Raw genomic sequence first — 15,068 nt, forward strand, 5'->3', positions numbered from 1 at the left:
TGTGTTTGTTAACATTACTGTGCTTGTTAACATTATTGTGTTTGTTAACATTATTATGTTTGTTAACATTACTGTGCTTGTTAACATTATTGTGTTTGTTAACATTATTATGTTTGTTAACATTACTGTGCTTGTTAACATTATTGTGTTTGTTAACATTATTATGTTTGTTAACATTATTGTGTGTTTGTTAACATTAATGTGTTTGTTAACATTAATGTGTTTGTTAACATTATGTTTGTTAACATTACTGTGTTTGTTAACATTATTGTATGTTTGTTAACATTACTGTGTGTTTGTTAACATTATTGTGTTTGTTAACATTATTGTGTGTTTGTTAACATTATTGTGTTTGTTAACATTATTGTGTTTGTTAACATTATTGTGTTTGTTAACATTATTGTGTTTGTTAACATTATTGTGTTTGTTAACATTATTGTGTTTGTTAACATTATTGTGTTTGTTAACATTATTGTGTTTGTTAACACTATTGTGTGTTTGTTAACATTATTGTGTGTTTGTTAACATTGTTGTGTTTGTTAACATTATTGTGTTTGTTAACATTATTGTGTGTTTGTTAACATTATTGTGTTTGTTAACATTATTGTGTTTGTTAACATTATTGTGTTTGTTAACATTATTGTGTGTTTGTTAACATTATTGTGTGTTTGTTAACATTATTGTGTGTTTGTTAACATTATTGTGTGTTTGTTAACATTATTGTGTGTTTGTTAACATTATTGTGTGTTTGTTAACATTATTGTGTGTTTGTTAACATTAACGTGTTTGTTAACATTAATGTGTTTGTTAACATTATTATGTTTGTTAACATTATTGTGTGTTTGTTAACATTACTGTGTGTTTGTTAACATTATTGTGTGTTTGTTAACATTATTGTGTGTTTGTTAACATTATTGTGTTTGACTGTCTCGTTGTGTGTTTGTTTGAGTTGTTGTGTACTTGTACTTGTTTAAGTGTTTGTCTTGTTTACACATAAACAAGTGTCCTGGTGAGCTGGAACTTCTGATACATTTTACCATAAACGTTCTCTTACATCTTCATAAATTTATTATTAATTCCAGTTTATTAAAGGTATTGAGGTCATTATCAATAATGATAATAATAATAATTATTATTATTATAATACACAATAATTACTAATATTAATATAATACACAATAATAATAATAATAATAATAATAATAATATTAATAATAATAATAATAATAATAATTATTATTATTATTATTATGATAATAATAGTAATAATAATAATAATAATAATAATACTAATAATAATAATAATAATAATAATAATAATAATAATAATTGAGAAACTTTTTTATTAAATGCTGACGTATTAAAGTGACTTATACTACACAACACTGTACAACACTGTACAACACTGTACAACACTGTACAACACTGTACAACACTGTACAACACTGTACAACACTGTACAACACTGTACAATACTACACAATATTGTACAATACTACTTAACACTGAATGCTACACAGTGCTGCACAATACTACACAATACTACACAATACTACACAATACTGTACAATACTACTTAACACTGAATGCTACACAGTGCTGCACAATACTACACAATACTGCATAATAATGTACAACAGTGTACAATATTACACAACAATAAACAATACTACACAATTACACAATGCCGCAAACTCCTTCACAAAAACATTCATTAAATTTCGCATTTAAAAATTTATGTATTTTAAAAATTTCGATTTATATAAATTCTCCGTGGTGTATATTTTTTCACCCTTGGTTTATATATATAGAAATTTCCTGACGGGTATAATTAATATATCTAGTAATTAATTAGTATCATTTTCACTTAATTATAATAAAAATTGATGAGGGTTATTAGCGTGGTTGATGATTTTTTTGTTTCGTCAATAATTTGTCGCTGCCGCTGCTGCATCTGTTGTTACTGGTGTCGTTGTTGGTGCCGCTGTTGTTGTTGCTGCTGTATCTGTTGTTACTGGTGTTGTTATTGGTGCTGCTGTTGTTGTTGGTGCGGCTGTTGTTGTTGCTGTTGTATCTGTTGTTACTGGTGTTGCATATGTTGTTGTTGCTGCTGTATCTGTTGTTACTGGTGTTGTTATTGGTGCTGCTGTTGTTGTTGGTGCCGCTGTTGTTGTTGCTGCTGTATCTGTTGTTACTGGTGTTGTTATTGGTGCTGCTGTTGTTGTTGGTGCCGCTGTTGTTGTTGCTGCTGTATCTGTTGTTACTGGTGTTGCATATGTTGCTGCTGCTGTATCTGTTGTTACTGGTGTTGTTATTGGTGCTGCTGTTGTTGTTGGTGCTGCTGTTGTTGTTGGTGCCGCTGTTGTTGCTGCTGCTGCTTCAGTTGTTACTGGTGTTGCTGCTGCTTCAGTTGTTGCTGGTGTTGCAGTTGCTTCAGTTGTTACTGGTGTTGCAGCTGTTTCAGTTGTTACTGATGTTGCAGTTGCTTCAGTTGTTACTGGTGTTGCTGCTGCTTCAGTTGTTACTGGTGTTGCAGCTGCTTCAGTTGTTACTGGTGATGCTGCTGCTTCAGTTGTTACTGGTGATGCTGCTGCTTCAGTTGTTACTGGTGATGCTGCTGCTGTATCTGTTGTTACTGGTGTTGCTGCTGTTGTTATTGGTGCTGCTGCTGCTGCTGTTGTTGCTGCTGCTTCAGTTGTTACTGGTGTTGCAGCTGCTTCAGTTGTTACTGGTGTTGCAGCTGCTTCAGTTGTTACTGGTGTTGCAGCTGCTTCAGTTGTTACTGGTGATGCTGCTGCTGTATCTGTTGTTACTGGTGTTGCTGCTGTTGTTATTGGTGCTGCTGCTGCTGCTGTTGTTGCTGCTGCTTCAGTTGTTACTGGTGTTGCAGCTGCTTCAGTTGTTACTGGTGTTGCAGCTGCTTCAGTTGTTACTGGTGATGCTGCTGCTGTATCTGTTGTTACTGGTGTTGCTGCTGTTGTTATTGGTGCTGCTGCTGCTGCTGCTGCTGTTGTTGCTGCTGCTGCTGCTGCTGCTGCTGCTGCATCTGTTGTTACTGGAATTATTGCTGTGCCGCTGCATTTGTTGTCACTGGTGCTGCTGCTGTTGTTGTTGCTGCTGCATTTGTTGTTACAGGTGTTGTTGCTGCGGCATCTGTTATTACTGGTGTTGTTGCTATTTTTGGTGATGCTGCTGCTGTTGTTTGCGGTGCTGCTGTTGTGTCTGTTGTTACTGGTGTTGATGTTACTGATGCTGAGTCTGTTGTTACTCATGTTGCTGGTGGTGCTGCATCTGTTGTTACTGGTGTTGCTGGTGGTGCTGCATCTGTTGTTACTGGTGTTGCTGGTGGTGCTGCATCTGTTGTTACTGGTGTTGTTGGTGGTGCTGCATCTGTTGTTACTAGTGCTACTGCTGTTCTTGGAAGTGCTGCTGCATCTCTTGTTATTGGTGTTGCTGCTGTTATTGGTGTTGCTGCATCTGTTGTTACTGGTGTTGATGTTGTTGGTGCTGCTGCATCTCTTGTTACTGGTGTTGCTGCTGTTACTGGTGCTGCTGCATCTGTTCTTACTGGTGTTGCTGTTGTTGGTGCTGCTGCATCTGTTGTTACTGGTGTCGTTGGTAGTGCTGCTGCATCTCTTTCTATTGCTGTTTCTGTTGTTGTTGTTGGTACTGCTGTACCTATTGTTACTGTTGTTGATGCTGTTGTTGGTGACGCTGCATCTGTTGTTACTGGTGGTGCTGATGTTGTTGTTGATGCTGCTACATCTGGTGTTATTGATGCTTTGCTGCTGATGCATCTGTTATTGCTGTTCTTGTTGCTGCTGCTGCACCTCTTGTTATTGTTCCTCTTGCTGTTGGTGATGCTGCTGCTATTGTTGTTGTTCGTGCTGCTACTGATTAAACCAACATTTTTTCTGACCATCCTAAATGCATTATTTATTTATTGGTGAGTATTTCATTTTATTGATTTGTGCGTGCGTGCGTGCACGTCCGCGCGCGTGCGTGTGTGTGTGTGTGTGTGTGTGTGTGTGTGTGTGTGTGTGTGTGTGTGTGTATCTGTCTATGTCTGTGTCTTTCTCAGAATACAGTCGCTAATCACACTTATTTCCCCACAGATGGCGTGGCACCCCCGCGGCCCGTACCGGCGTGCACGGGCGTGCGTGTGGATGTGGTCATGGGCGTGGGTGTGGGCGTGCCTGGGGTTGGCGGGGGCCCAGGTAGCCCCTTGCACCTTCAACCTCATGTGTACCTGCAGGTACTCTCCTGAAGGGTATCCCCCACCTGAGGAAGACCAAGAGAGGTCTGCGGACCTCAGTCTCTCTCAGCCTGTAGACCACATCACTGAAATCATCTGCATAGGCGTGCCCTTCGCCAGGATACCAGGTGAGTGTTCGAGGTTGTCAGGTGGATGTCTGGGGTGGTCAAGTGAGTGTGTGAGGCGCTCAGGTGAGTGTTTAATTAAGCTTAATTAAGCTGGTCAGTTCTAGATTTCCAGGATACAAGATACGTTTCTATCCTTGGATTTCCAAATGCATGGATGTTTTTTTCTCTTGCATTTCCAGGTGGCAAGGCTGGATTTTACATCCAAGACTGAATCTTACTTCCGAACCTCCAGCAACTAAGGCTGGATCTTACTTCTGAATCTCCAACAACCAAGACTGAATCTTACCCCTGAACCTCCAACAACCAAGGTTGGATCTGACCTTTAAACCTCCAACAATCAAGACTGGATCTTACCCCTGAACCTCCAACAATCAAGACTTGATTTTACCCCTGAATATCCAACAACCAAGACTTTATCTTACCCTAGAACCTCCAACAACCACGATTTTATCTTACCCCTGAACCTCCAACAACCAAGAATGGATCTTACCCCCGCAAGAACACCACGTGTGGGGTGAATGTTTCCAGCTCCCTGGGCTGGAATTCTGACGTTTGTTTATGAGGTGTTCCAGGGCGGTGCTGTGAGAGGCAGAAGTTATTCTTTCGTGAAGTTGGGATTAATGAGGGAGAGGATCGCTTCACTTTGTTGAGCAAGACTATTTTTACTCATTATTTTGCCCGGGGTTTTTAACAAGAATGTTTCTAATGAGCTGAGGACTTGAATAGGGACGGATGAGGGATGGCTGGAGCCTCTTTGAATGGCATAGAGTGTAAAGGATTCGCTCTTTGATGAAGGATTTAGAAATCTTTATTGCCTCGTTTAAGGATACCTGGAGACTATTTCCCCTGATATCTCTGAAGTCGCCTTTGGTGAAAATAAAGGAATGATTTTTCTAGAGATGAAATACCTTTAGAAAAAAAATGTCGAGTTATCAGTCCCGATTCCCAGTGATTTTCTTTCGATGTTTTGAGATGATTTTTTTTATTGTAAGAAAATTACCTTAGAGCAGTCTAAGAGGCTGAAAATAAAGAAACAATGTTGGGAAGGGGGGTGGCTGCTGGCCCATGCTAGGCCTATTGGCTCACACGAGGCCTAGTGATTCATGCTAAGCCAATACTCGGCACACTGGTTCACACTAGGCCTAGTGACCCATGATAAGCCTATAACAGGCATACCTATTACTAGTCCATTCTAGGCTTAGTACTAGCTCATGCTAGGCCTAGTACTAGTCCATGCTAGGCCTACTGGGGCATTCTAGACAGGTTCTAAAAGATTATCCTACTTAAGTATAGAATAATACCAAACCTTAGGAACACAAAAATATAATTGATTTTTCAAAGGAAAAAATCAATTATATTTTGTAGGAAGGATTTAAGAATGTCAAGCTTGAAAGTAATTATTACATTCAGCTATATTATAGAAGTAAACAATTTTTTAACACATCGGCCGTTTCCCACCAAGGATGGTGACCCGGAAAAGAAGAAATACTTCCATCATCATCATTCATTCCATTACTGTCTTCCAGAGGCGCGTGTACACTATACTTGAAAACCCGCAATATATCTCCACCCCTCCTTCAGAGTGCAGGCACTTTATTTCCCACCCTCACCCCTCCTTCAGAGTGCAGGCACTTTATTTCCCACCCTCACCCCTCCTTCAGAGTGCAGGCACTTTATTTCCCACCCCCACCCCTCCTTCAGAGTGCAGGCACTGTATTTCCCACCCCCACCCCTTCTTCAGAGTGCAGGCACTGTATTTCCCACCCCCACCCCTCCTTCAGAGTGCAGGCACTGTATTTCCCACCCCCACCCCTCCTTCAGAGTGCAGGCACTGTATTTCCCACCCTCACCCCTCCTTCAGAGTGCAGGCACTGTATTTCCCACCCCCACCCCTCCTTCAGAGTGCAGGCACTGTATTTCCCACCCTCACCCCTCCTTCAGAGTGCAGGCACTGTATTTCCCACCCCCACCCCTCCTTCAGAGTGCAGGCACTGTATTTCCCACCCCCACCCCTCCTTCAGAGTGCAGGCACTGTATTTCCCACCCCCACCCCTCCTTCAGAGTGCAGGCACTGTATTTCCCACCCTCACCCCTCCTTCAGAGTGCAGGCACTGTATTTCCCACCCCCACCCCTCCTTCAGAGTGCAGGCACTGTATTTCCCACCCTCACCCCTCCTTCAGAGTGCAGGCACTGTATTTCCCACCCCCACCCCTCCTTCAGAGTGCAGGCACTGTATTTCCCACCCCCACCCCTCCTTCAGAGTGCAGGCACTGTCTTTCGCACCCGCACCCCACCATCAGAGTGCAGGCACTGTATTTCCCACCCTCACCCCTCCTTCAGAGTGCAGGCACTGTATTTCCCACCCCCACCCCTCCTTCAGAGTGCAGGCACTGTATTTCCCACCCCCACCCCTCCTTCAGAGTGCAGGCACTGTATTTCCCACCCCCACCCCTTCTTCAGAGTGCAGGCACTGTATTTCCCACCCCCACCCCTCATTCAGAGTGCAGGCACTGTTTTTGCCACCCCCACCCCTCCTTCAGAGTGCAGGCACTGTATTTCCCACCCCCACCCCTCCTTCAGAGTGCAGGCACTGTACTTCCCACCCCCACCCCTCCTTCAGAGTGCAGGCACTGTATTTCCCACCCCCACCCCTCCTTCAGAGTGCAGGCACTGTATTTCCCACCCCCACCCCTCCTTCAGAGTGCAGGCACTGTATTTCCCACCCCACCCCTCCTTCAGAGTGCAGGCACTGTATTTCCCACCCCCACCCCTCCTTCAGAGTGCAGGCACTGTATTTCCCACCCCCACCCCTCCTTCAGAGTGCAGGCACTGTACTTCCCACCCCCACCCCTCCTTCAGAGTGCAGGCACTGTATTTCCCACCCCCACCCCTCCTTCAGAGTGCAGGCACTGTATTTCCCACCCCCACCCCTCCTTCAGAGTGCAGGCACTGTATTTCCCACCCCCACCCCTCCTTCAGAGTGCAGGCACTGTACTTCCCACCCCCACCCCTCCTTCAGAGTGCAGGCACTGTATTTCCCACCCCCACCCCTCCTTCAGAGTGCAGGCACTGTATTTCCCACCCCCACCCCTCCTTCAGAGTGCAGGCACTGTATTTCCCACCCCCACCCCTCCTACAGAGTGCAGGCACTGTATTTCCCACCTCCACCCCTCCTTCAGAGTGCAGGCACTGTATTTCCCACCACCACCCCTCCTTCAGAGTGCAGGCACTGTATTTCCCACCACCACCCCTCATTCAGAGTGCAGGCACTGTACTTCCCACCACCACCCCTCCTTCAGAGTGCAGGCACTGTATTTCCCACCACCACCCCTCCTACAGAGTGCAGGCACTGTACTTCCCACCACCACCTCTCCTTCAGAGTGCAGGCACTGTACTTCCCACCATCACCCCTCCTTCAGAGTACAAACACTGTACTTCCCACCCCAACCCCTCCTTCAGAGTGCAGGCACTGTACTTCCCACCTCCACCCCTCCTTCAGAGTGCAGGCACTGTACTTCCCACCCCCACCCCTCCATCAGAGTGCTGGCACTGTACTTCCACCTTCAGAACTGCAACACCACCCCCACCCCTCCTACAGAGTGCAGGCACTGTACTTCCCACCACCACCTCTCCTTCAGAGTGCAGGCACTGTACTTCCCACCACCACCTCTCCTTCAGAGTGCAGGCACTGTACTTCCCACCACCACCCCTCCTTCAGAGTACAAACACTGTACTTCCCACCCCAACTCCTCCTTCAGAGTGCAGGCACTGTACTTCCCACCTCCACCCCTCCTTCAGAGTACAAACACTGTACTTCCCACCTTCACCTCTCTTTCAGAGTGTAAGCACTGTACTTCCCACCCCCACCCCTCCTAAAGAGTGCAGGCACTGTACTTCCCATCACCACCCCTCCTTCAGAGTGCAGGCACTGTACTTCCCACCTCCACCCCTCCTTCAGACTGCAGGCACTGTACTTCCCACCCCAACCCCTCCTTCAGAGTGCAGGCACTGTACTTCCCACCTCCACCCCTCCTTCAGAGTGCAAGCACTGTACTTCCCACCTCCACCCCTCCTTCAGAGAACAAGCACTGTACTTCCCACCTCCACCCCTCCTTCAGAGTGCATTCACTGTACTTCCCACACCCATCCCTCCTTCAGAGTGCAGGCACTGTACTTCCCACACCCATCACTCCTTCAGAGTGCAGGCACTGTATTTCCCGCCTCAACTTCTCCTTCAGAGTGCAGACACTGTACTACCCACCCCCATCCCTCCTTCAGAGTGCAGGCACTGCACTTCCCACCTCCAACCCTCCTTCAGAATGCAGGCACTGTACTTCCCACCACCAACCCTCCTTCAGAGTGCAGGCACTGTACTTCCCACCCTCACCCCTCCTTCAGAGTGCAGGCACTGTACTTCCCACCCCCACTCCTCCTTCAGAGTGCAGGCACTGTACTTCCCACCTCCACCCCTCCTTCAGAGTGCAGGCACTGTACTTCCCACCTCCACCCCTCCTTCAGAGTGCAGGCACTGTACTTCCCACCCCCACCCCTCCTTCAGAGTGCAGGCACTGTACTTCCCACCTCCACCCCTCCTTCAGAGTGCAGGCACTGTACTTCCCACCTCCACCCCTCCTTCAGAGTGCAGGCACTGTACTTCCTACCTCCACCCCTCCTACAGAGTGCAGGCACTGTACTTCCCATCACCACCCCTCCTTCAGAGTACAAACACTGTACTTCCCATCCCCACCCCTCCTTCAGAGTGCAGGCACTGTACTTCCCACCTCCACCCCTCCTTCAGAGTGCAAGCACTGTACTTCCCACCTCCAACCCTCCTTCAGAGTACAAGCACTGTACTTTCCACCTCCACCCCTCCTTCAGAGTGCAAACACTGTACTTCCCACCTCCACCCCTCCTTCAGAGTGGAGGCACTGTACTTCCCACCTTCACCTCTCTTTCAGAGTGTAAGCACTGTACTTCCCACCTCCACCCCTCCTTCAGAGTGCAGGCACTGTACTTCCCACCCCCACCCCTCCTTCAGAGTGCAGGCACTGTACTTCCCACCCCCACCCCTCCTTCAGAGTGCAGGCACTGTACTTCCCACCCCCACCCCTCCTTCAGAGTGCAGGCACTGTATTTCCCACCCCCACCCCTCCTTCAGAGTGCAGGCACTGTATTTCCCACCCCCACCCCTCCTTCAGAGTGCAGGCACTGTACTTCTCACCCCCACCCCTCCTTCAGAGTGCAGGCACTGTAGTTCCCACCCCCACCCCTCCTTCAGAGTGCAGGCACTGTACTTCCCACCCTCACCCCTCCTTCAGAGTGCAGGCACTGTATTTCTCACCCCCACCCCTCCTTCAGAGTGCAGGCACTGTACTTCCCACCAACACCCCTCCTTCAGAGTGCAGTCACTGTAATTCCCACCCCCACCCCTCCTACAGAGTGCAGGCACTGTACTTCCCACCCCCACCCCTCCTTCAGAGTGCAGGCACTGTACTTCCCACCATCACCCCTCCTTCAGAGTACAAACACTGTACTTCCCACCCCAACTCCTCCTTCAGAGTGCAGGCACTGTACTTCCCACCTCCACCCCTCCTTCAGAGTGCAGGCACTGTACTTCCAAACACCACCCCTCCTTCAGAGTACAAGCACTGTACTTCCCACATCCACCCCTCCTTCAGAGTGCAGGCACTGTACTTCCCACCTCCACCCCTCCTTCAGAGTGCAGGCACTGTACTTCCCACCCTCCTTCAGAGTGCAGGCACTTTATTTCCCACCCTCACCCCTCCTTCAGAGTGCAGGCACTTTATTTCCCACCCTCACCCCTCCTTCAGAGTGCAGGCACTTTATTTCCCACCCCCACCCCTCCTTCAGAGTGCAGGCACTGTATTTCCCACCTCCACCCCTCCTTCAGAGTGCAGACACTGTACTTCCCACCTCCAGGACTCAAGTCCGGCTAAGTAAATATTCTTCAAGCAAATTACAATACACCTCTTAAATAAAACATAATACCATATAAAGCAGTGACTAAAATTACGACTAAAAACTGCGACTAAAATTGTGCCTAAAACTGTCTAAAATTCAGTAAAATTACGACAAGAAAGAAATCGCCCAAAAAAAAAAGTCAGTAGAATTTCTCGATATATTAAAAACTGGAATATTACCCCAACCGCCTCTGGAGGGCTCTATAATTAGCTAAATATTACTGGTTCAATTGGCGTATATGTGAACGATCATTTCCAGGATGCATTTCTGGAATATATCCGGCCAATTCTGGCAGTGGTATTGGAGGAGCGAGCGAGCATTCCAAGAAGTGCTTCCAGACCAGTAATTGACCATCACTTCAGCCTCTTCAAGAAGAAATAAACGAGCATCTTAGGAGGCAACGGGAAGCACCTCTCCTGGATCGGCTCCTCAACCGTTAACAGACGCATCTGGAGGCGATAATGGCCTGGTGTGAGGCTGATACTAGTAGTCATAGCTCGCCAATCATCGCTAGAAATAACAGTAGATTGGTGAGAGACCAATCCCTAAAGAACCTCTGAGTCTCTGACCAACCACTACTAGAAGATGAAATAGATTGTGAGACAACTACTTGAAGACCTGATAGATGAACCCTTACCAACCATTATAGGAGCACAATAGATTATGAGATCAACCACTTGAAGACTTGATAGACGAACTCTTACCAACCATTACTAGAACACAATAGATTATGAGAAAACCACATGAGCACCTGATAGATGGACCCTTACCAAACACTACTCGAAAACACAATAGATTATGAGACTAATCCTCGAGGCCCGCTGAACGCCTCACCAGCACCACCACCAGAGACCATAATAGATGGTCCTGAGACCAATTCCATAAGAGCAGCCGGACCTCTTACTAACCATCACTGGAAGCACTAAGAGATCACCCACTACACCTCTGGGAACTACTTGCAGACCTATAAACAAGACTCTTGAGGAAGCATTTAAGGCACTTGTGGGTCTTTAAACGACCACTCTTCGATAAAGACCACGACTGCGAGTGCCTGGGTCCCATTCAACAAGCAATCAATTAAGCCAATCTTGCAGAAAAAGAAAATAATATAGTATATAAATTAAGTGAGATGGTTAATAAAGAGATTTATCATTATTGACCCAACACATCTGCTACTGTATATAGCAGTAAAAATGCATTCCAGGATAATACATTAACACATAAATACATCCATGTGTAGATGACCTAGTACTATAAAACGCATTATTGTATCAAGAAATCCAATCCAATACAACCACACAATCACTGAAGGATAAAAAAGAAATACAACCATACAGTCACTACAGAATTAAAAATACAACCATACAATCACTCCAAGATAATACAACCACACAATCACTCCAGGATAATAAATACAACCATACAATTACTCCAGGATAATAAATACACCCATACAATCACTCCAGGATAAATACCATACAGTCACTCCAGGATAATAAATACACCCATACAATCACTCTAGGATAAATACAACCATTCCAGGATGATAAGGAAATGCACAAGAATATTCACCCCAGTATGATGCAGTCATGCACCGGTATACTCACTCCTGAATGATATACAGAAGCTCCTTCAGTGTAACAACCGAGCAACAGTTGTATGCAAATTCTGTGAAACTCCTTTTCTAAGACCGAATGACCACTTATGGAAAAATATGTGACCATCTGTGGAAGCGGCCTGGGACCATCTGTGGAAGCAGTCTGAGACCATCTGTGGAAACGGTCTTGGACCGTCTGTGGAAGCGGTCTTGGAGCATCTGTGGAAGCGGTCTTGGACCATCTGTGGAAGCGGTCTTGGACCATCTGTGGAAGCGGTCTTGGACCATCTGTGGAAGCGGTCTTGGACCATCTGTGGAAGCGGTTTGGGACCATCTGTAGAAGCGGTCTGGGACCAGGAATGGCCACTCGTGGGAATACTTCCGGACCAGTAAATAAGCCAACACTGAAATGAGTACTGACCCGAAAAAATGGAAGGAAATTTTCTTTTCTCCTTCCTAATTACTGTTTTGATTTAATAATAATAATAATAATAAAAATAATAATAATAACAAAAAATAACAAATAATAATAGTAATAATAACACAGTTTTTTGTGTGTTTTAGTAAATCCTTCACGTATATATACCTTTTACTGTATCTGGCACTGTAACAGACTCAGATGTCTGATTCAGTGTATAAATAGAGTTGTATATCCCTCAATTTATATACAACAAGAGGTTTATACTCCCTAGTGTATCTCTGGGTGTTTATATAATGAGCGTGTTTCTTTAATCACTGTTTTAGGTATTAAAGAATTCTTGAATGATTATGTTCAGGTGAGGAACATAATGACCATCGTGAAGTCGAGAGGCTTTAAACCCCACAGTAACCCATTGTTAATACATATTAGTAAATAAATTATTGGACTACCACCACCACCACCACTACCACCACCACCACCACCACTACCACCATCACCACCACCATCACGACCATCATCATCACCACCACCATCACCACAACTACCACTACCACTACCACCACCACCACTACCACCATCACCACCACCATCATCATCATCACCACCACTACCACCGTCACCACCACCACTACCACCGTCACCACCATTTCTACCGTCACCACCACTACCACCACCACCACGACTACCACCACCACCACCACTTCCACCATCACCATCACCATCACGACCATCATCATCACCACCACCATTACCACAACTACCACCACCACCACCACCACTATCACCATCACCACCACCATCATCATCATCATCACCACCACTACCACCGTCACCACCACCACTACCACCGTCACCACCATTTCCACCGTCACCACCACTACCACCATCACCACCACTACCACCGTCACCACCATTTCCACCGTCACCACCACTACCACCATCACCACCACTACCACCGTCACCACCAACATTTCTACTGTAACAAAATAAACTAACATCTCTCTCAACCAAGGCTCCATAAATCAGGCAATTAAACTTTACATGACTAATTACTTTCACTTACCTTGTTAACAGACAGGTAATCTTGCAAGTAATATCCTCCTCTATCAAACACTGGAAAAAAAATATTAATTTTTTTTTAATTTTGGGCTAAACACTAGAAGATTAGATAGTTATTACAGATGTTAGTGGTCGCCTAGCAGGGGAGGAGGGGGAGTGGGTGCTAACTAGTGTTTTGACAGGAAGGGAGGAGGGGCGGTTGAGGGGTGGGGGGGAGGAGAAACTGACGGGGGGGGGAGGACTGGAGAGTAAGACAGAAATACAGCGTAAGTTAGATCACGCTGGCGTGAAACTCTACGGGGACAGCACCTGCTATTTCACTCACTTTCGTGCATTTGGAGATAACATTTGTAGATAACAAGTACACCTGCACAGACGTATATGCACATACACGAATGATAATTCACGCATTAGCACTGTCACGCACAACAAACAAAAACAACAAGCATACACACATAAATACATACATAAATACACACACACACACACACACACACACACACACACACACACACACACACACACACACACACACAGGTGAAGAAGCTCTTAAGTGACCTTGACACCTCAAAGGCGATGGGACCGGACATCTCCCCATGGGTCCTTAGAGAAGGAGCAGAGATGCTGTGCGTGCCTCTAACCACAATCTTCAACACATCCCTTGAAACTGGGCAACTACCTGAGAAATGGAAGACAGCTAATGTAGTCCCCATATTTAAGAAAGGAAACAGAAACGAGGCGCTAAACTACAGACCTGTGTCGCTGACATGTATTGTGTGCAAAGTCATGGAGAAGATTATCAGGAGGAGAGTGGTCGAACACCTGGAAAGGAACAAGATTATAAATGAAAACCAGCATGGGTTCATGGAAGGCAAATCTTGTATCACAAACCTCCTCGAATTTTATGACAAGGTAACAGAAGTAAGACACGAGAGAGAGGGGTGGGTTGATTGCGTTTTCCTAGACTGCAGGAAGGCCTTTGACACAGTTCCCCACAAGAGATTAGTGCAGAAGCTGGAGGATCAGGCGCATGTAAAAGGGAGGGCACTGCAATGGATAAGGGAATACCTGACAGGGAGGCAGCAACGAGTCATGGTACGTGAAGAGGTATCACAGTGGGCGCCTGTTACGAGCGGGGTCCCACAGGGGTCAGTTCTAGGACCAGTGCTATTTTTGATATATGTGAACGACATGATGGAAGGAATAGACTCTGAAGTGTCCCTGTTCGCAGATGACGTAAAGTTGATGAGAAGAATTAAATCGGATGAGGATGAGGCAGGACTGCAAAGAGACCTGGACAGGCTGGACATGTGGTCCAGTAACTGGCTTCTCGAATTCAACCCAGCCAAATGCAAAGTCATGAAGATTGGGGAGGGGCAAAGAAGACCGCAGACAGAGTATAGGCTAGGTGGACAAAGAATACAGACCTCACTCAGGGAGAAAGACCTTGGGGTGATCATAACACCGAGCACATCTCCGGAGGCACACATCAACCAAATATCTGCTGCAGCATACGGGCGCCTGGCAAACCTGAGAATAGCGTTCCGATACCTTAATAAGGAATCGTTCAAGACACTGTACACTGTGTATGTTAGGCCCATACTGGAGTATGCAGCACCAGTCTG

General features: G+C 45.9%; 1 protein-coding gene across 1 annotated transcript in view; it reads left to right on the forward strand.

The window, feature by feature from the left end:
• The window catches only part of LOC128699223 (chaoptin), a 252,946-nt gene that overhangs the window by 132,471 nt on the left and 105,407 nt on the right, over positions 1-15,068 (forward strand). The window contains exon 2 of the mRNA XM_070096655.1: positions 4,116-4,383. Within this exon, the coding sequence (XP_069952756.1) occupies positions 4,116-4,383 (268 nt within the window). The remainder of the gene's footprint in view (positions 1-4,115; positions 4,384-15,068) is intronic.

The sequence above is a fragment of the Cherax quadricarinatus genome, chromosome 54, assembly GCF_038502225.1.
Source record: "Cherax quadricarinatus isolate ZL_2023a chromosome 54, ASM3850222v1, whole genome shotgun sequence".
Taxonomy (NCBI): Eukaryota; Metazoa; Arthropoda; class Malacostraca; order Decapoda; family Parastacidae; genus Cherax; species Cherax quadricarinatus.